At 37.0% G+C, this 18,530-nt stretch overlaps 1 protein-coding gene across 3 annotated transcripts; it reads right to left on the reverse strand.

Annotated features, from left to right (window-relative positions):
- Positions 1-28: 28 nt before the first annotated feature.
- On the reverse strand, positions 29-18,193 carry LOC105053448 (THO complex subunit 4C). 3 transcript variants are annotated; one of them, XM_019853440.3, is made up of 8 exons: positions 18,014-18,193; positions 17,105-17,345; positions 16,221-16,364; positions 16,052-16,120; positions 11,225-11,415; positions 6,056-6,148; positions 5,695-5,742; positions 29-534 (listed from the first exon to the last, which is right to left on the reverse strand). In XM_019853440.3, the coding sequence occupies exons 2-8, from the start codon at positions 17,282-17,284 to the stop codon at positions 354-356; spliced, it is 906 nt and encodes a 301-aa protein (XP_019708999.1). In that variant the 5' UTR covers positions 17,285-17,345; positions 18,014-18,193; the 3' UTR covers positions 29-353. The 3 variants fall into 3 exon arrangements, with proteins under 3 accessions (XP_019708999.1, XP_019709000.1, XP_010932904.1); XM_019853441.3 differs by having other exon boundaries at positions 17,893-18,030; XM_010934602.4 differs by lacking the exon at positions 6,056-6,148 and having other exon boundaries at positions 91-534; positions 18,014-18,192.
- Between the last annotated feature and the right edge of the window lie 337 nt (positions 18,194-18,530).

The raw sequence follows: 18,530 nt of genomic DNA on the forward strand, positions 1-18,530 counted from the left end.
TACTGCAAATAAGAATGCACCCATATCCTTCCAGTGGTTGTAAATATTCTCCATCCACGGCATAATTTAATGTTAACACTAGCCTCAAGCTACAAAACCATTGTTATATTGTGCTCAAGCCAGTTCTTTTACAGGTCAGGGTCACATCCTGTAGAGTTCTAACATACGGGGTCTGGTTACAGCAAAACATAAACGCAATCTCCACTTCTTCATGCCTCAGAAACCTAACGTTTACATCTGATATAACAGATGTAAAATATATGTGACCAAGTAACAGAAGGACCACATGGCAATAATAACCACAACCCAATACAGTGGCAACAGCCATTACAAGGAAACCAGCCATCACACAATTAAGATGTATTCATCGCTTCAGCATGATATGCATCCAACTCTTTGTCTAGTTCATCGGCTGACTTTTCAACAATTTGTTTCTTCCCACGACCGCGGCCACGGCCACGGCCACGACCACGACCACGGCCACGGCCACGGCCATGGCCACGGATTCCTTGATGAAATCCTCCCCGGTTCCACCTGCTCAAGGAAGAGTACAATCACAGTAACATGCTAGTTAGCACCAATAATAGACATGCCAAAAACACAAAGTGAATATCTGAAGTGTAACCCAAAAAAAAAAAAAATCTTAATGGATCTACTTGTACATTAACACCCTGAGCTCAGGACAAACTTAAATGGGTGAAGGTCCTAAGACCACTAATTCAAGAAATGATTCTCATAAAAGAAGTTTAGCAACCTTCCACCAAAATTCACCACCTCGATTCATAGAAAGCCGACAAATAATTTATTTTACGAGCAAGAAAAATAAATGGATCCTTGTTGTACTAATTAATTATGTAAGAGTTCTTTAGCAACTATGGAAAACAATAGATGTCAAAAGATTCCACTGATGTTGTGTCAAAGTGGCATGCAGAAACAAAATTCAGGTGCTTTACCTAACAGAGTACAGACTATTTCCAGTCCAGGAGAGAACTCCCCACATTGTCATTTATCAACATACACATATATAGGTGCACATCTAAAATTTTATTTTTATAGGTTAAAAAATAAAAATTTGCCCACCAAAACCCGTAAATACTAGACAAATTTCCTTACAAGCACTGAAAACTGAAAGAAAGAAAAAAAAAAAAAAGAACATAGATAAAAGCAATCTAAATAAATCTATAACCAACAAATCATGATAGATAAATAAAGGAATCCTGATATCATTTTTAGTTACATATTGCTCTAACGGAGAGCAACTTCTATTGGAGCCGTAACCAACATAAGGAAACTAATTTCATGTGCTAATGCTCCCAGAATAGGCTTGTGAAAGTCTGATTTTCAGAAGAAATTAATCAAAGGCTAAATATCAGAAGCATTATGAGATTTAATCAACTCAAGACAAAGTCCATCTTAACAAGCTTGAAAAGGTGAAAGCAAGTCAGTGGACCTGCACTTGACCCATATACCTGAAAATTTCAGACATCTCAAACTAAACAGAGAACCTCAATTTATCATATATAGGTTTTACAGTACCCAATTGAATGCAGAAGATGGCAAGAAGTCATTGAAAAATTAGCAGCCTCACTGTTCAAACATAGACAACCTCGCACCCCATACTGATATTTGATATTTAAATACTGGAAGATTTTAATTGAGTTTTGACACTGCCAATAAGGATAGTCAACTTTTTGGCCTCCCACAGTCCTCTCATCCAAACCTATCCACCAAAATCATCTATGTTATCCCTCCCACGGTTCTTCAGTTAAGCATGTCTTTCAAAGGCAATACAGAAAAAGCTAGTACCAAACTGCCAAGAAATCCAAGCAAAGTTCCCTTTGCAGACTCTGTACTCATTATCAACCTTCAGCGCAAAAATAAAAAAAAACTAAAAATACAAACATATGCGGAGCACGAGAGCCTATATCCATGCACAAGCAGTACATGATTCAAAAAACCTCATAGATTCCATTTTAATTTGACAGGAACGCTAATTCAACTTTTAGAAATTCAACAAATATGTGTCAGGATCTAATATATTTATAATATACTCCAATCATTTGTTATACTTACCTTACCTCATCATATATAGGTTTAGATCAAATATGTTATCTAAAGGAAATTGTTCAAGCTGAGAATAATAACTGACTCGTGACCAGTATTAGCTCAAAATATCTTTGAGTATGCTCCATGCATGGCCAGGATGCTAATAGCTATACTTGCTCGGCAATTGGAAAAAACATATTTTGATCCATAAACCTTCAAATTTACAATTAAGCTACAATCATGCAATATTCACAAAAATAGATTACCGTGGGAAAATAAACTATTCTCCAATCAACAATATCTTAATAGTTTGCATCCAGATGTCATATGAAAAATTCTTTAAAGTTAGACATGTCTGCATCATGTTTTGAAGCAGTATATGTCATAGTATATTCAAATTCAATTGGATCTCCACTATAGTTACTATATCAGTAGCATCAAGCATAAGATTGTAGTTGATTTGTTAATTTACGAATTGTCCTTCATTGGCAGTGTTTGATGCAAGGATTTAGATACCACCAGTTCCATATAATACCACCCATATGGTACTTCTGGGTGGGGTGCAGGATGCCAGAACAAGCCCAAACCAGGACATCCCACATGCCCAATTGAAACCGATGGTTATGACCGGACCATGGCTAGCTCAGCTGAGCCTAAACCAGGTTGCTCGGCTTATTTTCAAATGAAAAGAGTGTACACTCTCTCTCTCTCTCTCTTTTATTTTGTCATGAGGAGCCCCCACCTTGCCTTCTGACTAAGAAAGAGAGAAGAACACGGGGTGAGGGGGTGGAGCATGCTGGGAGAGAAGGATGGGAGAAGGGAAGGAAGGAGGCCAAATTATAATTGATAAGTGGTATTCAACTTCTATTTTTTTTTTTAAATGTCATTGAAACCATGGATGTCAGTACTAGTACCGGCATCATACATCCATCATCATACCAAAAACCACACAAAAGTGGAAAAATAAAAATAAAAAAAACACATAAGATTCATTTAATATAAAAAGTTGAAAAGTGAAAGTAAAAGAAAAAAAAAAAAAAGGTCCCAGCACAGTATCAGGAACACAATATAACAGTATGTCCTAGTACCATACTGGTTCAATGGAAAATTAATACCACCATCCATACTAATATTTAAATTCTTGGTAAATAGTTCAAGGAAATGTTTTACAAAACCTAATTGACCCATTTTGTTCGACCAGCTCAACCTATCACTCACAAATTAATTTAGGGTCAGTAAGGTTAAAGCCTAAATTTAAAAAAAAAAAAAAAAAAAAAAAAAAACTTACATTGCAAGCCCTTTTGGTTCAATTAAATCGAGGCATTTATCGAGCTGGCCAAGTTTGGGTTGAGCCTAGGCTCCACTCTAGAGCCAACATGATAGCTCTAGTTCAGCTCAGACCCATGTTCAGGGTCCAAACTTTCAGCAAAATCTAGACCAACCACTATTTTCCAAGCCCATGACCAACCTAATCTAGCAAAACCAGTCTAGAGCACAAATCTTCTATACATGCAACATGCCAAATATGTGGCCCTGTTCTAGCATGGTAGAGAAAGAAAGAGGAGAGGGAGCAGAGGGCCAAAGGTAACGATGTGAACGATGTGATCACATGAAGAGAAGTATTTGGAAAAGAGAGGTCTAGTTTTGAATAAATTCAACTTATACAATATATACCTTGTAGAACGTTGGTCCAGCTTGAGTTGGGCCTATTTAACCATCTGGAAACCTGACGTAGCTCATAATGCAATCAGGTGTCAAATTGTAGGCCTGGCCCAACCTGAACCCCTAATTAGGCCTGCCCAAAATTGGGTTGGATGCTGCCAGGTCCAATTTGCATAGGTCAAAGATGAACCATTTGAGCTGCCTAGTCGCAGTTCTTCAACTAAAACTGAGAGTGGAAATTGAGATTCTGCTCAGCAATGTTAGCCAAAAACTGAGAGCGGGAAAATACAGAATTAAATGTTTGACTAAATGGAACTCTCATCTGGCTCTTTTACCTTCATCCCTCTGACAACACACTCTCATCTCTCAAAATCCTCAACATCGATCGATCTCCAAACTCAGAGTATATCAGTGCCGAGAAGAAGCCAAGACCAGGATTATTGGCCACTTGACATCTAGTGGTCTCTCATCCTTCAGGCCCTTGACAGCAAGAAGAGGCCAACCAAACTAGGAGCACCCATCTATTGCCATCTAGATCTGGGGAGAGTGTTCCTCTTGTTCAACGTACTCACTGCCACCAACTAGATCTAGCAAGTAGTTGGTCAAGTCATTTATTCTTCTCCTCTGCCCCAACAGTCAAATCAAAAAGCAGATAGCCAATCACTGTCCGTCAGTCGTATCGAAAAAATAATAGGGATTGTCATCCTCCAAGGGCCAAATCAAAGATCTGACACCTGTCCTCCATGGACTAGATCTCCACTCCATGTTCTTCTTAGCATCCAGGAGCAGAAAAGATCAGGGGAGGATTTGGGAGTGGTTTGACCATGCAAGGACTTAGGAATTGGGAAGGTTTAGTCTAAATTTTACTCAATTGAAATCATAACCATTAAAATCCGCCAGCAGCCAAACTTACAGACCAAACCTAGAACATGAAATCTGCTATTTGAAGAGGCTGATCTGGGACTACTAGCCATCCCAGCCAGCTCCTAAAACAGCCTAATTTGTATTCTTTTGGCTTCATTCTAGTTGCTCCAAAATCCAAGACAGATCTCCCTCTCCTACTCCATCCCTTTCTTGAATCCAAATCTGTCATATCTGATGTCTTACATTGAAGGCAATTCCTCAATTGTAGTGTCCGTTAAGTCCGTCCTACATCTCGCATCATCCAATTAACTTCAAGAATGCCTTATGACCTACCCTCAATCCAAGATCGGCCCTCTATAATTTAATGTCACATTCCCGATAAAGGCAACTTTTCGCAACAAGGGCATGCTATGAAAACTAGCACATCGCACAGCATCTCAATCAGTTATCCGAAAATATGAGTTTCCACACTATCAATATGAGTGAAAAGCCATGATATTTATTGGCCATTAGGAAGATAATAAACACAACCACTAACAACATGACTTCAAAGAAAAACAAGATATCAACCAATTAAACAACTCATCTAAGCAAATTAAACCAGACAATCCCAATAGACATCTATATTCAAGATTGAAGTCAATCAGCTTGTTAGAATTGTATGCCCATACAATCAAGGGAATAAAAAAAAATATTTTAGGGCAAATATTTCTTCATGAGGTCAAAAGTTCAAACTTCAAATGTGGTGTCAAAATTTCAATTGTCACAAGCAGGATAGAAACAATAGGAGTAGTGGAGTATGAATACAACTCATATACAAAAGTCGATTCAAGAATTACTGGACTTTTTCAAGCAATAAATCTTTGGAGGTCATAAAACTTCCCATATTCTATACTAAAATTACAATAGTGAGTCTGAAAAATAGATACATCATGCTTCACATGATTCTTTTGAGACAGTTAGATAAAACATATGGAAACAAGTCTATTGTTCACATATCATACATAAAATTCAGTGAGTTTCCCATAAAATTGTGCAGTAGATCAGCAATGGAGATGAAACTGCATTATAAAAAGAAATTCAAATATTGGAACAGTAATTTATTGGTTTTTATAGGCTTACCCTGAAGTACGATTAAATGAACCTGAGCTACCTAGACCAGCTCCTGGCCTGAAAACATAATGTCAAGCAGTGTTAACAAATAAGGAATGAGGAACATCTGAGAGTTAGAGAAAAATAACAACTATTGCAGCAGTTTTACATTAAATAATAAGCTTTTGCGAATAGCTCAAAATGGACGAATTTTTTTCTTGCATGCCTCCCCATCAATTTTACAATACTTTGTTCAATTTAAATCAAGATTGAAGACCAATAAGTAATCCAAAGTTGAAAATTTTCTGTTATGTCAGATCTATTAATAATGAGAAACTGATGCAAGTTTAATTAGCTAATCAAGTATGAGATGGCAATAAAATGAGCTTACACAGAGTTCTGTGACAATAGTACAGTCATTAAGGTTGAATATGTTGTGAGGTTCAGAATATTGGGAACTAAAGGGAAACAAAGTGGATAAGACCTGCATCCGAATAATATGAATGTTGAGCTAATGTGACAATAAAAATTAGTCAGATAATGAATTATGTTAGCAGGAGCATTAAAGTCCAAACAAAAGATAACAACATAAGGAGTTGCATTGAAGATTTATGAATGAAGCAACCATATCGTGCTCATCTCCCAATATTCAGGGCTATCACCTCAACTTAAAAGATCAGAGCACCAAAGGTCTTTTCCTGCTCATACACAGATACTGCCCCCCACAAAAGGGACCCACCCCCCCCCCCCCAAATCCAAATGCCTTTTCCCCCTCCGTTGCACCATCTCAAGATTTTAACCAAATATAGGATTTTCTTTTAAGGTCCATTCCCTGTGGAAAACTGAACCAGAAATAGCAGAACCTTAGTTAAGACTTATACTCCTAATTATATACATTATGAGTGAAAATACCACTTTGATATATCCTTAAACTCTGAAAAAGTGGGTTAGTTCCCAATTTTTAAATTCCCATACTAACACTATCCGATCTCTATCTTAAATGTTTATATCAATCATGCCTAAGCTTTTACAACAAAAAAAAAAAAAGGATTTTAACATTGATGGACTCTAAGGAGTCACTTTGGGGAAAGCTCTCCTTAAGTTGGCATTTGCACGATTTTATGCACAATAAGAGTTACAAATCTTCCCAAATTCATAATAATTTAATGGTCATAGAACAACTTAGATTTATCGACATCAAGAACTCAATATAGCAAATAAATTTTAAAAATTTCATAAACAATGCAACTTAGTACCAAACCATATTTTTCAAAATTTGTCCTATATCTCAATCTTTAATAGCAGAGTCATATGCATTTGCATGTACAATATAACTAGTATTTATTCACATTAAGTATGAGATATTCGTAAACAAATGAATGCCCTAATCTCTCCATATCACTATAATAGTCTTTCTTTCTCAAAAAGAAGAGGAGGATAGATATGGAAAGGAAAACAACATATTCATAGTATCAGAATTCATTTTCAGTAGACAATCTCTCTGAAATGGACCTTCCAACGTATTCATCTGCATCATCTATCCAATACAAACTTTGAATTACACCATGCATTGCATTATAAAACCTATTTTTCACATTTAAAAAGGTCCAAAAGACAAAATCCACAATGAGAGAAGCAACGACATTCCTGCCACTATCTATAAAATACAACCAAGCAGCTAGCACCTAGCAAGTAGTGGGAGAGTAGCAACAGACAGTAGGTTGCAGGGCCATAGCCAACAACCACCAAGACAAAGGAAGCAAGAAGAATATAAGCTAGCAACCAAAGTAGAAGGGGTAAAAATATGGGGAAGAATGGCTAGATGAAGAAGAGAGAGAAGCCAAGAAGATGAAGAAAAATTCAAGGAACGGAGAAGAAGATGATGATTCATCAAAAGAAGGAGAAAGAAAAAAAAATACATAAACAAACATAGGAGTAGTGTTCACCACTGCAGCCGCCCCTACCCCTCATGACAACAGTTGACCTATTGATAGCCATTTAACAGCCTACTTGCTAATATTAGGTTTGTGATAACATTTACCACCTTCCCACATGTCCCGTATTGAGCACAAATAGTAAAGAAAATGCGAAAAGAAACTATTAAAGAAATAGGATTTAAGAGAACTTACCCTAGGCAACCTAACCAAATTAAATGCCTAGATGCTTAGATTTAGCCAAGGTTTTAAGTCCTAGCAAGATGAGGGGCATCCCTGACCATCCCATCATTCCTGTGAGAAAAAGAGATCGGGATAGGGTTAGAACTCTAAGACCCATGCATGTGGGAAGAGAAGAAGAAAGAGGAAAAAAAAAACAAAGGAAAGATGAAGAAAAGGAAAAGGTAAAAGAAAAGGAGAAAAAGAGAATGGAAGAGAGAAGAAAAAGATAGGAAAAACGAAATAAAAGAAGGGATACGAGAAAGAAAAAGGAAAGGAAAGAAAGAAAAGGAAAGAAAAGAAGAAAGAAAAAACAAAAAAACAAACAAAGAAAAGAAAAAGAAGAGAGAGATGGAGAATATCTACTAAGACTATCGCTAGGATAGGGCAGGACAACATGGTGTCCTGTTCCATAGAGAAACCAGGATACTCTCGTGCCACAAGATTTAAAACTTTGGTTTTAACAATATTGGCTTGTAAATGTTGATGTCATCATCTGAAGTATAGATTATTTATTTTGATAACCACTATGCTTTATGGTTGCTTTTTTACATATATATGTACAAGTATATGTATATATTTGTGTATGTATGAATACATTAACTATAAAATACATACATATTCATGGGCATATCCTAGTTGTATCCTACTATTTCAATGTTCACCATATCCATCTATCTATATCCAATATCCATGTACATGCTTCATAGATCAATATACTACTACAGTTTACGAGAATGATAATTTACTAAACAAAATTTCAACAAAATGATAATTATACTTATCAAATAATCATGATAAGTATTTATACTAATGTAGGGGTTAACTAAAAATAAAACAGATTTTGTTGTGACCTATATGTCTCATTTTTATTCAATACCATATAACAGTTGCAGATGATTGTGCACTAGTCCCTATTAGACATCTCACCCAGCAATAGCACTGAACTAAAAGACCTTCCCATCATTGAGAAGTTAGCATCAGCAGAATTATACCACACAAAATAAGCAAATAATAAATAAATAAATATATTTGTTTTCTAGGCATGTAATTACAGAATCAACCAGAACTTACAGCATCATCAGAAGAAGGAAAAAGCATCATTACTTGATATTCCTTGGTAACATATTAAAATAAATGAGCAAAAATTTATAATGCATTTTGGTTTTCCTTTTAAGATCTGCAGGTAGGTTCACCTACAGAGCAGCAACCTGGAATGGTTTAACCTAAACCAAGCCTATTCCAGCCAAAAGGTTTGAGTCAGGATGGACCAATATCTATCCTATTTAACCTAGGTCAGGCTTGGGTCAAAAGTTATTAGCTAATTTCAAGTCAGGATGGCTTCAAGTTGAATGTTTAGGCAATCTGACCCAACATAAACAATCGAATTGTATATAAGATGCCTCTTGACCCAATCCACCTCATGTAAAACACAATTTTCGGTGCTCCAGTGCCATCCAATCCCACATTCTATAAAATCGGAATGTCAACCTTACATAATGTAAATCCTCCTTGAACCAAAATCTGGCGTTAGCCCAACACAAATGTGTTTGGGTTATTTAGACTAGATTTGGGCATGGATGGTTGGTCTATTTTCCAGTCAATCAGGTACTAAAGGCTGGATATTTGGTTGGTCGGGTGACTCAGGTTAGTTTTGGCTTACCTCCTGACATGAAATAAAGCCCACCCAAGTTGCATCCCTTTTATCAAGGTAAAAAAACATGCAACAAATACAAACATATTGGCAATAGCCATCAAAAGTGCTTTAGCTCCTCCAGATAACTAACAAATAACATATCATATATATTGATTTAGCTTTCAACTAACTAAAAACTCCTACTTATGTTTACAGATTTCTAGATATATTAATCCATCCCTCCAATCATTTTAGGTGCCTATCAGACTATATGGCAATGTCCAAAACAATCCAACTAAACTAAGAGAGAGATTGCAAAAAAATCTTGTATAGAGAATAGAACAAATTATTTGCATGATAATATCCACCAAAAGTTCTTATTCCCAGCCTCAAAGAACATAATAAGGTTTATTCATTATGGTTGATTATCACTTCTAAGAATACTTTTTTTTTTACAATAATCACCCAAGAATAGAAGATAAAGAAAAGCAAATGTCAAAACTAACCGAGTGACTAGTTAACAACTCACAGCATAGAACTGAACGAAACAAAATCTCAAAACTGATTTAAGCAGGGATTGCCAAACCATCCCAAATCGGGCAGTTCAAAGCGTGCCAAACCATACCAACAACCAACAGGCACGGTTCCAAATTCCAATGGTAAAAATGGGATATTAGGTGAGGAGAGGAAGAAGAAAAGAGAGAGAGAGAGGAAGAGGGCCTCCGAAGGCCATCAGAGGGCAACCGGAATCACTGCACAAAATGGAAACTGAAAGGCAGAGGGAGGGAAGAAAAGAAAAAGTGCAAGAAAGAATCTGGAGGCCACCAGGGGGCACCCCACCACCGTTGAGGTCGGTGAACGTCGGAGGAGGGGCTTCACCCTTCTCCCAGTCAAAACAAGGGCTTTGGGCCCCTTTTTTTTTTTTTTTTGGTGATTAATCGTGTGAAGTCACCAACTATTTTACCGAGTTCACCGATTTTTCTTTTTTTTTATTTTTTAGTTGAACTCGACAACACCAAAAATACAATAAAAAAAAGAAAGCAGTGAAGTTGGTAGTTGTATTGCCGACTTTACTCGATATCGCTCAAAAAAAAAGAAGGGAGAAGGCTGAAGCCCCTATTTCGATCCAACACCTCCGAGCCTTCAAAGATCTTCTCTCCCCCTCCCCTCTCCTTCGCTCCTCCCTCCCTCTCTCTCTTTCCTCTCCTTGATGCTCCCCCCTCCACATCGGCCCTCTAGTGGGCACCACAACCCTCCGACGGCCATCGAAGGTGCTCTCTCTCTCCTCTTCTCCTTCCACCCTCCTCACTCTCTTTTCCTCTCTTTCTTTCTCCCTTCGCCTTGATGTGTCGATTCAAGCCCTAGTACGATTCGATTCGGGGACGTAAGGAATTGTAGCACCAGTCGGCCAGCATGGAGTCTGGATCCAATTCTACGGACCTTGGATTTAAGCATGTCGACACTTCCATCAAGACAACGAAGACTAGCTAAAACTAGGTGGGGGAGAGTGCAAATAATTAAGTATATAAAAGAGGTTACATGCTCTAGTCTTAAAAACATGACTAGGCTTCCATAAAGCTCCAATCATTTAACTTATGACCGACAATTCAGTATAACTTATAAAAAGAATGAACTTATTACAAAAGAAACAGGTAAGACCTAAAGAAATACAAATGCTACTTTAAAAGAACAATTAGTTAAAACGAGACATACATTATAATCAGTAAAAGAACTGCAACTAGGTAATCAAGAATAACAAAGAACAACATACGTCATGACAACTGTCCTCTTCTGTCTCCCAGTTGCACCCCCAACTACATTTACTCGAGGAGTGATAGGCAAGCCTAGATTAGTTCCAATCACTTCTATTTTCATAGCTTTACCATCCAACTGAACATTGTTATATCGTTTTAATGCAGCCAAGGCATCACTTCTTCTTGTAAACACCACTTCTGCTGACCCCTGACAAGAAATTTTAAGATATACAATCATAAGCACATTCATGTAATGACCAATTTACCATAAAATAAATTAAAGATGCATATAAAGTCTTGGGAAAATTTTTTTTTCTGTATTAAATGTGCCAAAGGGATATTTCTGTAGATATGTTCTACCATCCTATGTTCTACAATCCAATTTATTATTGAGCACTTGAGAAAGCATGGAAATATATATTAAAAGCAATCACAGCAGCAGTTAGTTCTTTGATTAATGGAAATATTTAGATGTGTCTAAGGGTGGTGACAAAGTAGGTGCAGAAACAAGTTAGAAGGTTCTGAAAACTCCTAGATACACAAATTTGATGACAAAGTCGCACTTCATTGATAGGTCTAAGCCCAAAAATAATTGTTCTATCGATATAACCAGTCAAAAGACAATGTAACTGATGCAGTTGATATCACAGATTTAAAAAACGTGGTATGGCACCATACTAATCACTGGCCAGTATGATACATCCAAGACACGATACCAGGTGGAACCTATAGGTTCATATGAGAAAAAAACAAAATTAAAAAAATAAAAGATGAGAATAGTTGCATCAACTGATATAAGAGTGTTTCTAACTGGTTCGCCAACAAGTCAATCCCAAGGGGGTGACTGCAGCAGTTAGTTCTTTGATCAATGGAAATATTTAGATGTGTCGAAGGGTGGTGACAAAGTAGGTGCAGAAAAAAAGTTAGAAGGTTCTTAAAACTAACTCCTAGATACACAAATTTGATGACAAAGTGGCACTTCATTGATAGGTCTAAAAGCCCATAATTGCTCTATCGATATAACCAGTGCAAAGACAATGTAACTGATGCAGTTGATATCACAGATTTAAAAACCGTGGTATGGCACCATACTAATCACTGGCCAGTATGATACATCCAAGACAAGATACCAGTTGGAACCTATAGGTTGATATGAGAAAAAACAAAATTAAAAAAAAAAAAAAAAAAAAGACAAGCATAGTTGCATCAACTGATATGAGAGTGGTTCTAACTTGTTCGCCAACAAGTCAATCCCAAGGGGGTGACTGCTGCTGATTCCTAGCTCATATATTTGGTAGAAAAGAAAAGGTGCATCAAGTCATATTAGGGTGGTTCTGACTGGCTCACCAATGAATCAATCCCAAGGGGATCTCAGATACTGGTAACCACATGGTGCAGTTTGTAAGAAGAAGTACAGTTCATAGTTGCTGGTACAGTTCATACCAGCCAACAACGGTTCATACCTAGCCAGTACAAGCATTCATGCATGCATGCATGCTGCATAGTACACGCCAACATGAATGTACACATACATATACACATGCATACTACATACACAAATGGTAAAAACTAGCAAGCATGCCTGCATACGTACATGCACACATACATATATTGGTGCAAGTATGCCTGTGTATCAGTGTATATACATACATGTGCATACATGCATAGATGTATGTATATACTATATAGTTTCTCTTAGATAAATAGGGCTATCATAGGCATAAATATATACAATTAGATCATTTATCAATTTTCTGCTTTCTGGTTATAGATCTCAGCGGATCTCAAAATATTCTTGTTCGGCATTACATTATTTTATTGCAGCGCATAAAGGAACCACTCCATGTCTTGATTAACAGCATCAACTTGCAAGCAGAATTCCCAAATTGACATCTATACATGGTAAGTTTGACATCCAATAGATTTAGAACATCATAAAATTTCTTTGCTCCTACTATCTCACTTTGAGATAGTTATGCTCATTCAATATTCTAAGAAAAAGATGATTCCCCTCTTGACAAGTATCAAACTATTGATTCTATTCCTTTCTTCCATCCACATTCTACTACTAAGTAGATCTACTGGTTTCTGTTGGAGAGTAGCATGCAAGTACAGTTACAATACTGACTGTCAGATAAAAAAAAAAAAAAAAAACTAGAAAGCAAGCAAGATATCCTAACAACCATGAAATAACAACACCAGCCATGGATGGCTTCCCCTGAAACCAATGCCACGTCTGAATTGCTTTCTCAAACTAAAGCATCATTTTCCCTAGTAATGTGCTACAGTTGTCATTATTAATTTCACTTGTCTAAATGCAATCATCCAACAGATTTTTGTTATTCAAACTTCAAAGATTCACACGCATAATTCCATTCTTAAAGACATTACCTTGAACCAGACATCTGAAAAGTTTGACCTTATAAACATGATAGAAGGAAAATCATAATTTTTAATCTAATTCAATATTCAGATTAATATGCTGTTTCAGATCATTCCTTAATAATAATGAGTGCATTCAAATAAGCAACCCATCTCAGGATCTACACATCCTAAAAGCTATAAAAGTATGCAAATATTTCTCCCTTATGAAAACTTTCACCTTATTCCCAAATACACTTATTTAGTTCTTTTATTTCCACAGCTCATTTCGAAGTTTCAGTTTATCATGCCCAAGATATACTTCCAGTATTTCTTCCTTGTTCACCTAACTCCCAAATACAGAATAAAGTTTCAGTTTATCATGCCAAAACACACCCCTAGCTTCCATACAAACCCAACAACTACCCTTCTTAGTTTATTATGCCAAAAATATACCCTCAATTTTCCTTTCTTGCAAAAATTTATCTGATATCCAAACTATATTTATAAAGTTTCAGTTTTTTGCTTGAAGTATAGACCTATGTTTCTAAGAGGCACTGCAGATGATCAACTAAGTTTATTACAGCAAAAAAAAAAAACCCAAAGATGATGCATAGGGGGCATTGAAGACAACAAAAAGATCTGCTCAGGTTAATGTGTTAATCAGGTTGCTTCCTATCTCTCAGTTGTTCTTATATTCCACGATATATCATATGGTTGGGACAAGGAAATTAAACGATCAAACAATATCCAAAACCAAATTGGCATCATATTCATGTTGGTCTGGTTATTTACTGATATTACCAATTGATTTCTATAAATTTTATGAGCTAGATATTTTAGAATAATTTGCTTCCACAAATTATTGTTTTTATTTAATTTTAAACACTACATTCTGCGGTTTATTTTGGGGTTTTCTGTGCATATGCACATGTAATGTAACTAGTAATCATAAATGCAGTTCCTCCAAGTACAAGAACAATAAGTTGGTAGCCTTTAAGTTACAAAATGAGAGAGAGGGAGAGAGAGAGGGAGAACAAATCTTTCCTCTTCAACTTCCTGTTACGTATTCCTCTCAATTAAGTGGTATAAATGATCCTGAGAAATATGCTGCATAAATATCCTTCAAATAGCCTGCTCAATTTTAGGGAAATACCTCCAGCACAAATGACTCACAGAGTTGAGAGATTTTGACATTCCCTGCCATTCTTCTTCTTTCTTCATTAGCTAGATGTTTTCCACTAGAGTAAAATCTTCTAGAATCTAGTGTAATCTATGCACCCCAAGGAAATGTAATATGAATGGCCCCTCGTCACAGACAAAACCATATGTGAAAACTCTACCATATGGCTTTTAAATTAGAATATTTTGGCGGATAGAGACCAGTTTCATCAGATCTATCATGTCAAGCCCAATAGCAGGAGCAAAATTTGTTAGAGTGTATCTGTTCACATCAAAGGTGACAAAAGGATTGATCATCTCCAAATTACAAGCACATGGACCAAAGTAACAGTCTATTTCTCATTAATGGTAAACTCAAATGTCTATTCGTTTTGGGTTCTTTTCTCCTATGATTAAAAACTCAAGAATAAAAGCCAGTTATTAGATGGTTCAATCCTAGGCTAACACGGTCCCTCCAAGAAATCAGAGTATAGAATACTCTAGCCATGCAATATTGTTTTTTCTATATGGTTTTCCAAACATGAAAATTTCTATTAAAGAATAAATAAATTTTGGCACGATCTGAAAGCTAAGTCACCAGGACAAAACTGTGTTGAGGGTTGCACCCTTTCAGTATTTATGAATTTCTTCTTATGGACCCTTGCCTACATGTCATAACTGTAACTTGGTCTAATTGTTAGGTATAAGCAAGGTTTTAAATCCCGTGGGACGGAGCTATCTCAATTTTCTTATGGAACGGGATGCATCGCCGTCCCGCCCCATCTCGACACTTGAGACAGAGGATATCTCAAGACGTCTCGATCGGAACGCTGGGACACTAGTGGAAGAGCCTATCCCAACATATGGGATAGTATCCTGTCCCGATGTCCCACAGGATGTCCCAGGATGTCTCGCTGGAATCTGAATCCCTGGACCGTACAAGTACTTGAGGCTAAACAAAAAAGTCCAAAAATCATAACCTAAAAGTAATAGAGCAAAAGGAAAATGGTTGACAATAACAACAGACCAAATTCTTTACCCAAAATGATTGAGTATAACACCAAAATGACAAATTACTTACCCAGTTGAAAATGAAGGAGGAAGGGCCAACATTCATTAGCTGAAGCTAAGAGTAGTCCTCCCAATTCAATATGTCACAATAAATATGATTCTACAAATATGACATGTTTTTTCGGTTTTCTAAAATGACAATTTCAATGATCTAGGAGAGAACTTCTATCACAGACCATGTGCTTTAAATAGAAAAATACAAACAATAGGTACTTTAAATGTAGAAAAGAGAAAGAAGATGAGAAACCCACAGTTGGACGACCATTTCTGTCATAATGAACAGCACACCGCTTAAGCTCACCAACCTCTGAAAACAGCTCCTGATTCCAGTCAGAATAAATTCTTAAAATGATAAGTTTAGATTCTCAATAGGAAGAGAATGGCCTCACATCCATTACCTACTTCAAGGGTTCAGCTTACCTTCATATCTTCATTTGACACCCCATAATCCAGGTTTGAAATGTACAGTTTTGTACCCATTTCAATCCCTGAAAGCCCAGCAGCTACCATGCTATCATCAAATAGATCATGTCTCCGTATCATATCTTTTGCTTTGCTGAAGGACTGACAAAAATGAGAGCAAATGTCCGATTGCAGAATGAATGTGTTAGCACAAAACCACAAAACTCATCAGCACAGCATACTTGATGGGGAAATTAGTATGTTTTAATTCAACCTCTGGAGGGCAGAAAGAAAAGCTAACAGCAATAAAGGTAGCACTAAACATGTATACTTTTGTATGAGCCATTAACTAAGCCTAAACAAAATATCATATAAAGCATACAGATAACAAATAGAAGTAGAGAATTCCACCCATATCACATATGCTGATGATAAGCTACTTGCGAGAGCTCCAATTGTGAAATGACCCAGGAACTAGCAAGAAAAACTCCGTGAAATGAGGGTCCGCCCTGCTGAAGTTCCTGATTTGGCTAGACAATTCCTTGAAATTCTCCCCCTTACAATCCATTAATAATGAATATGCACCAAGAAAGAAAGACATCTGACATAAGCTGCTTGAGCCTCTCCATGTTAAAAAAGTTCAGCAATCTTCTCCTTCATGTTTGGTTTCTACAACTATTCAGAATCTTGTGCATATGCAAAAGACAGCAATAATTGTGGGCTTGCTTTGGTGATTGTGTATGGAGACGGCCGACTATTAACCTTGAGAGGCTCTCGACTAAGCATTTGTAAAACGCTTCACCGTATAAAAAACTCACAAATCTTCTCCTTCATGTTTGGATTTCTACAATTATTCACATTCTCGAACATATGCAAGAAAACAACGATAGTTTTGGGCTTGCCTTGGCAACTGTGTATGGAGATGGCCGAATATTAACTCCAAGAGGCCCTCGGCTTAGCATCCCCGATGACCTTCCACGAAAGGTGCCACCACGTCCCAGGCCCCAACCGCGGCCCCTCCCTTGGCCTCGGCCTCTCCCTCTCTCACCATTACTGCGCCTTATCAGATCATTCAGTGACATATCTAAAGATGTCACGATCCAATGACAGATCTAGAAAGATGAATTAACAGATAATAGGAACCTGCAATTCAGAAAAATAAGGAACCATATTCAATTTCCTTAACATTCAGTTTATAAGAAAAAATAACTGAGAAATAAAGATGCATAAAAGTCTACAAAGAGATTGAATTAAAATTTCTTATGAACGACAACCACCAGCCTCAGAAAATTAGAAAATTAAAAAAAAAAAAAAAAAACAATGAAGACATTAAGCAAATCTAAATCAAAACTATACATCAGAAGAAAGCAAGGCAGTACACTTACAGAAAGTGTTCAAACATCAAAAGCCTTATATTAGGTTAAAACCTAACATTGACACAAACAGAACTCATTTCATATGTTTAATCAAATTACTCTCAGAATCAGCAGCCGAAGTATAAGAAATTACGGATCAAGTCCCGAAACAATCTGACAAACCCATTAATTAGAACCATTCTGTGATCGATACCCAAAAAAAAGTGATCCCTTTTTTTGTTAGAAAAAAAGAGTGCTGCTTTCTTCGTGTAACAATTAAAAAAAAAAAAAAAAATGACGCACGCGGTTATAGCCTGGAAGAAGGAACTACATACCAAATTGGAACGGAGGCTCCAAATACACAACCAACGAAAATAAAAGAAGACATACAGGTCATGAACTGTTACGAGAAAAGAAATCACAGATCCCTATGCTTAAAGAAGAAGAAAAACATACATATCAGTGAGGCCCCCTTTTTCCACTTCCCATTTGATTCATCAGGGTGTCCATCCTGCTCATAAACTTTAGACCTGAGAAAAAAACCAGCCTAGGGTTTTTGTAAGGCCCGGGCTGCAGTTTAAGGGGCAACAGCCAGGCCAGCCCCAATGTTTAAGCCCAAATTGAAATCAGGATAGGCTCAGGCTCGATATTTTTTGATCCTGGCTGGCCTAGCCTAGCCTAGCCTACCCCAACTTATAAATATATTTTTTTATACTTGTACAGTAATTATATATAACATATATCATTTATCAAGGGGTAAGATGGGAGGACCGGCGGACTGACATGGGGGTCTTGGTAAATCCCTATTCATCCCCACGCCTCTACACTCACCATCACCGCCCCTATCGCAGCCTCGCTAGCTGCATTCAACCTTACCATTATAGGTTCCCTGCAGTTCACGCTCCGGCACCCCCACCACCCCTCCTCCAACAACTCAAAAATAATAATAATAATAATAACAGTAGGAGAGAAG

Source organism: Elaeis guineensis, chromosome 10 (assembly GCF_000442705.2).
Source record: "Elaeis guineensis isolate ETL-2024a chromosome 10, EG11, whole genome shotgun sequence".
NCBI lineage: Eukaryota > Viridiplantae > Streptophyta > Magnoliopsida > Arecales > Arecaceae > Elaeis > Elaeis guineensis.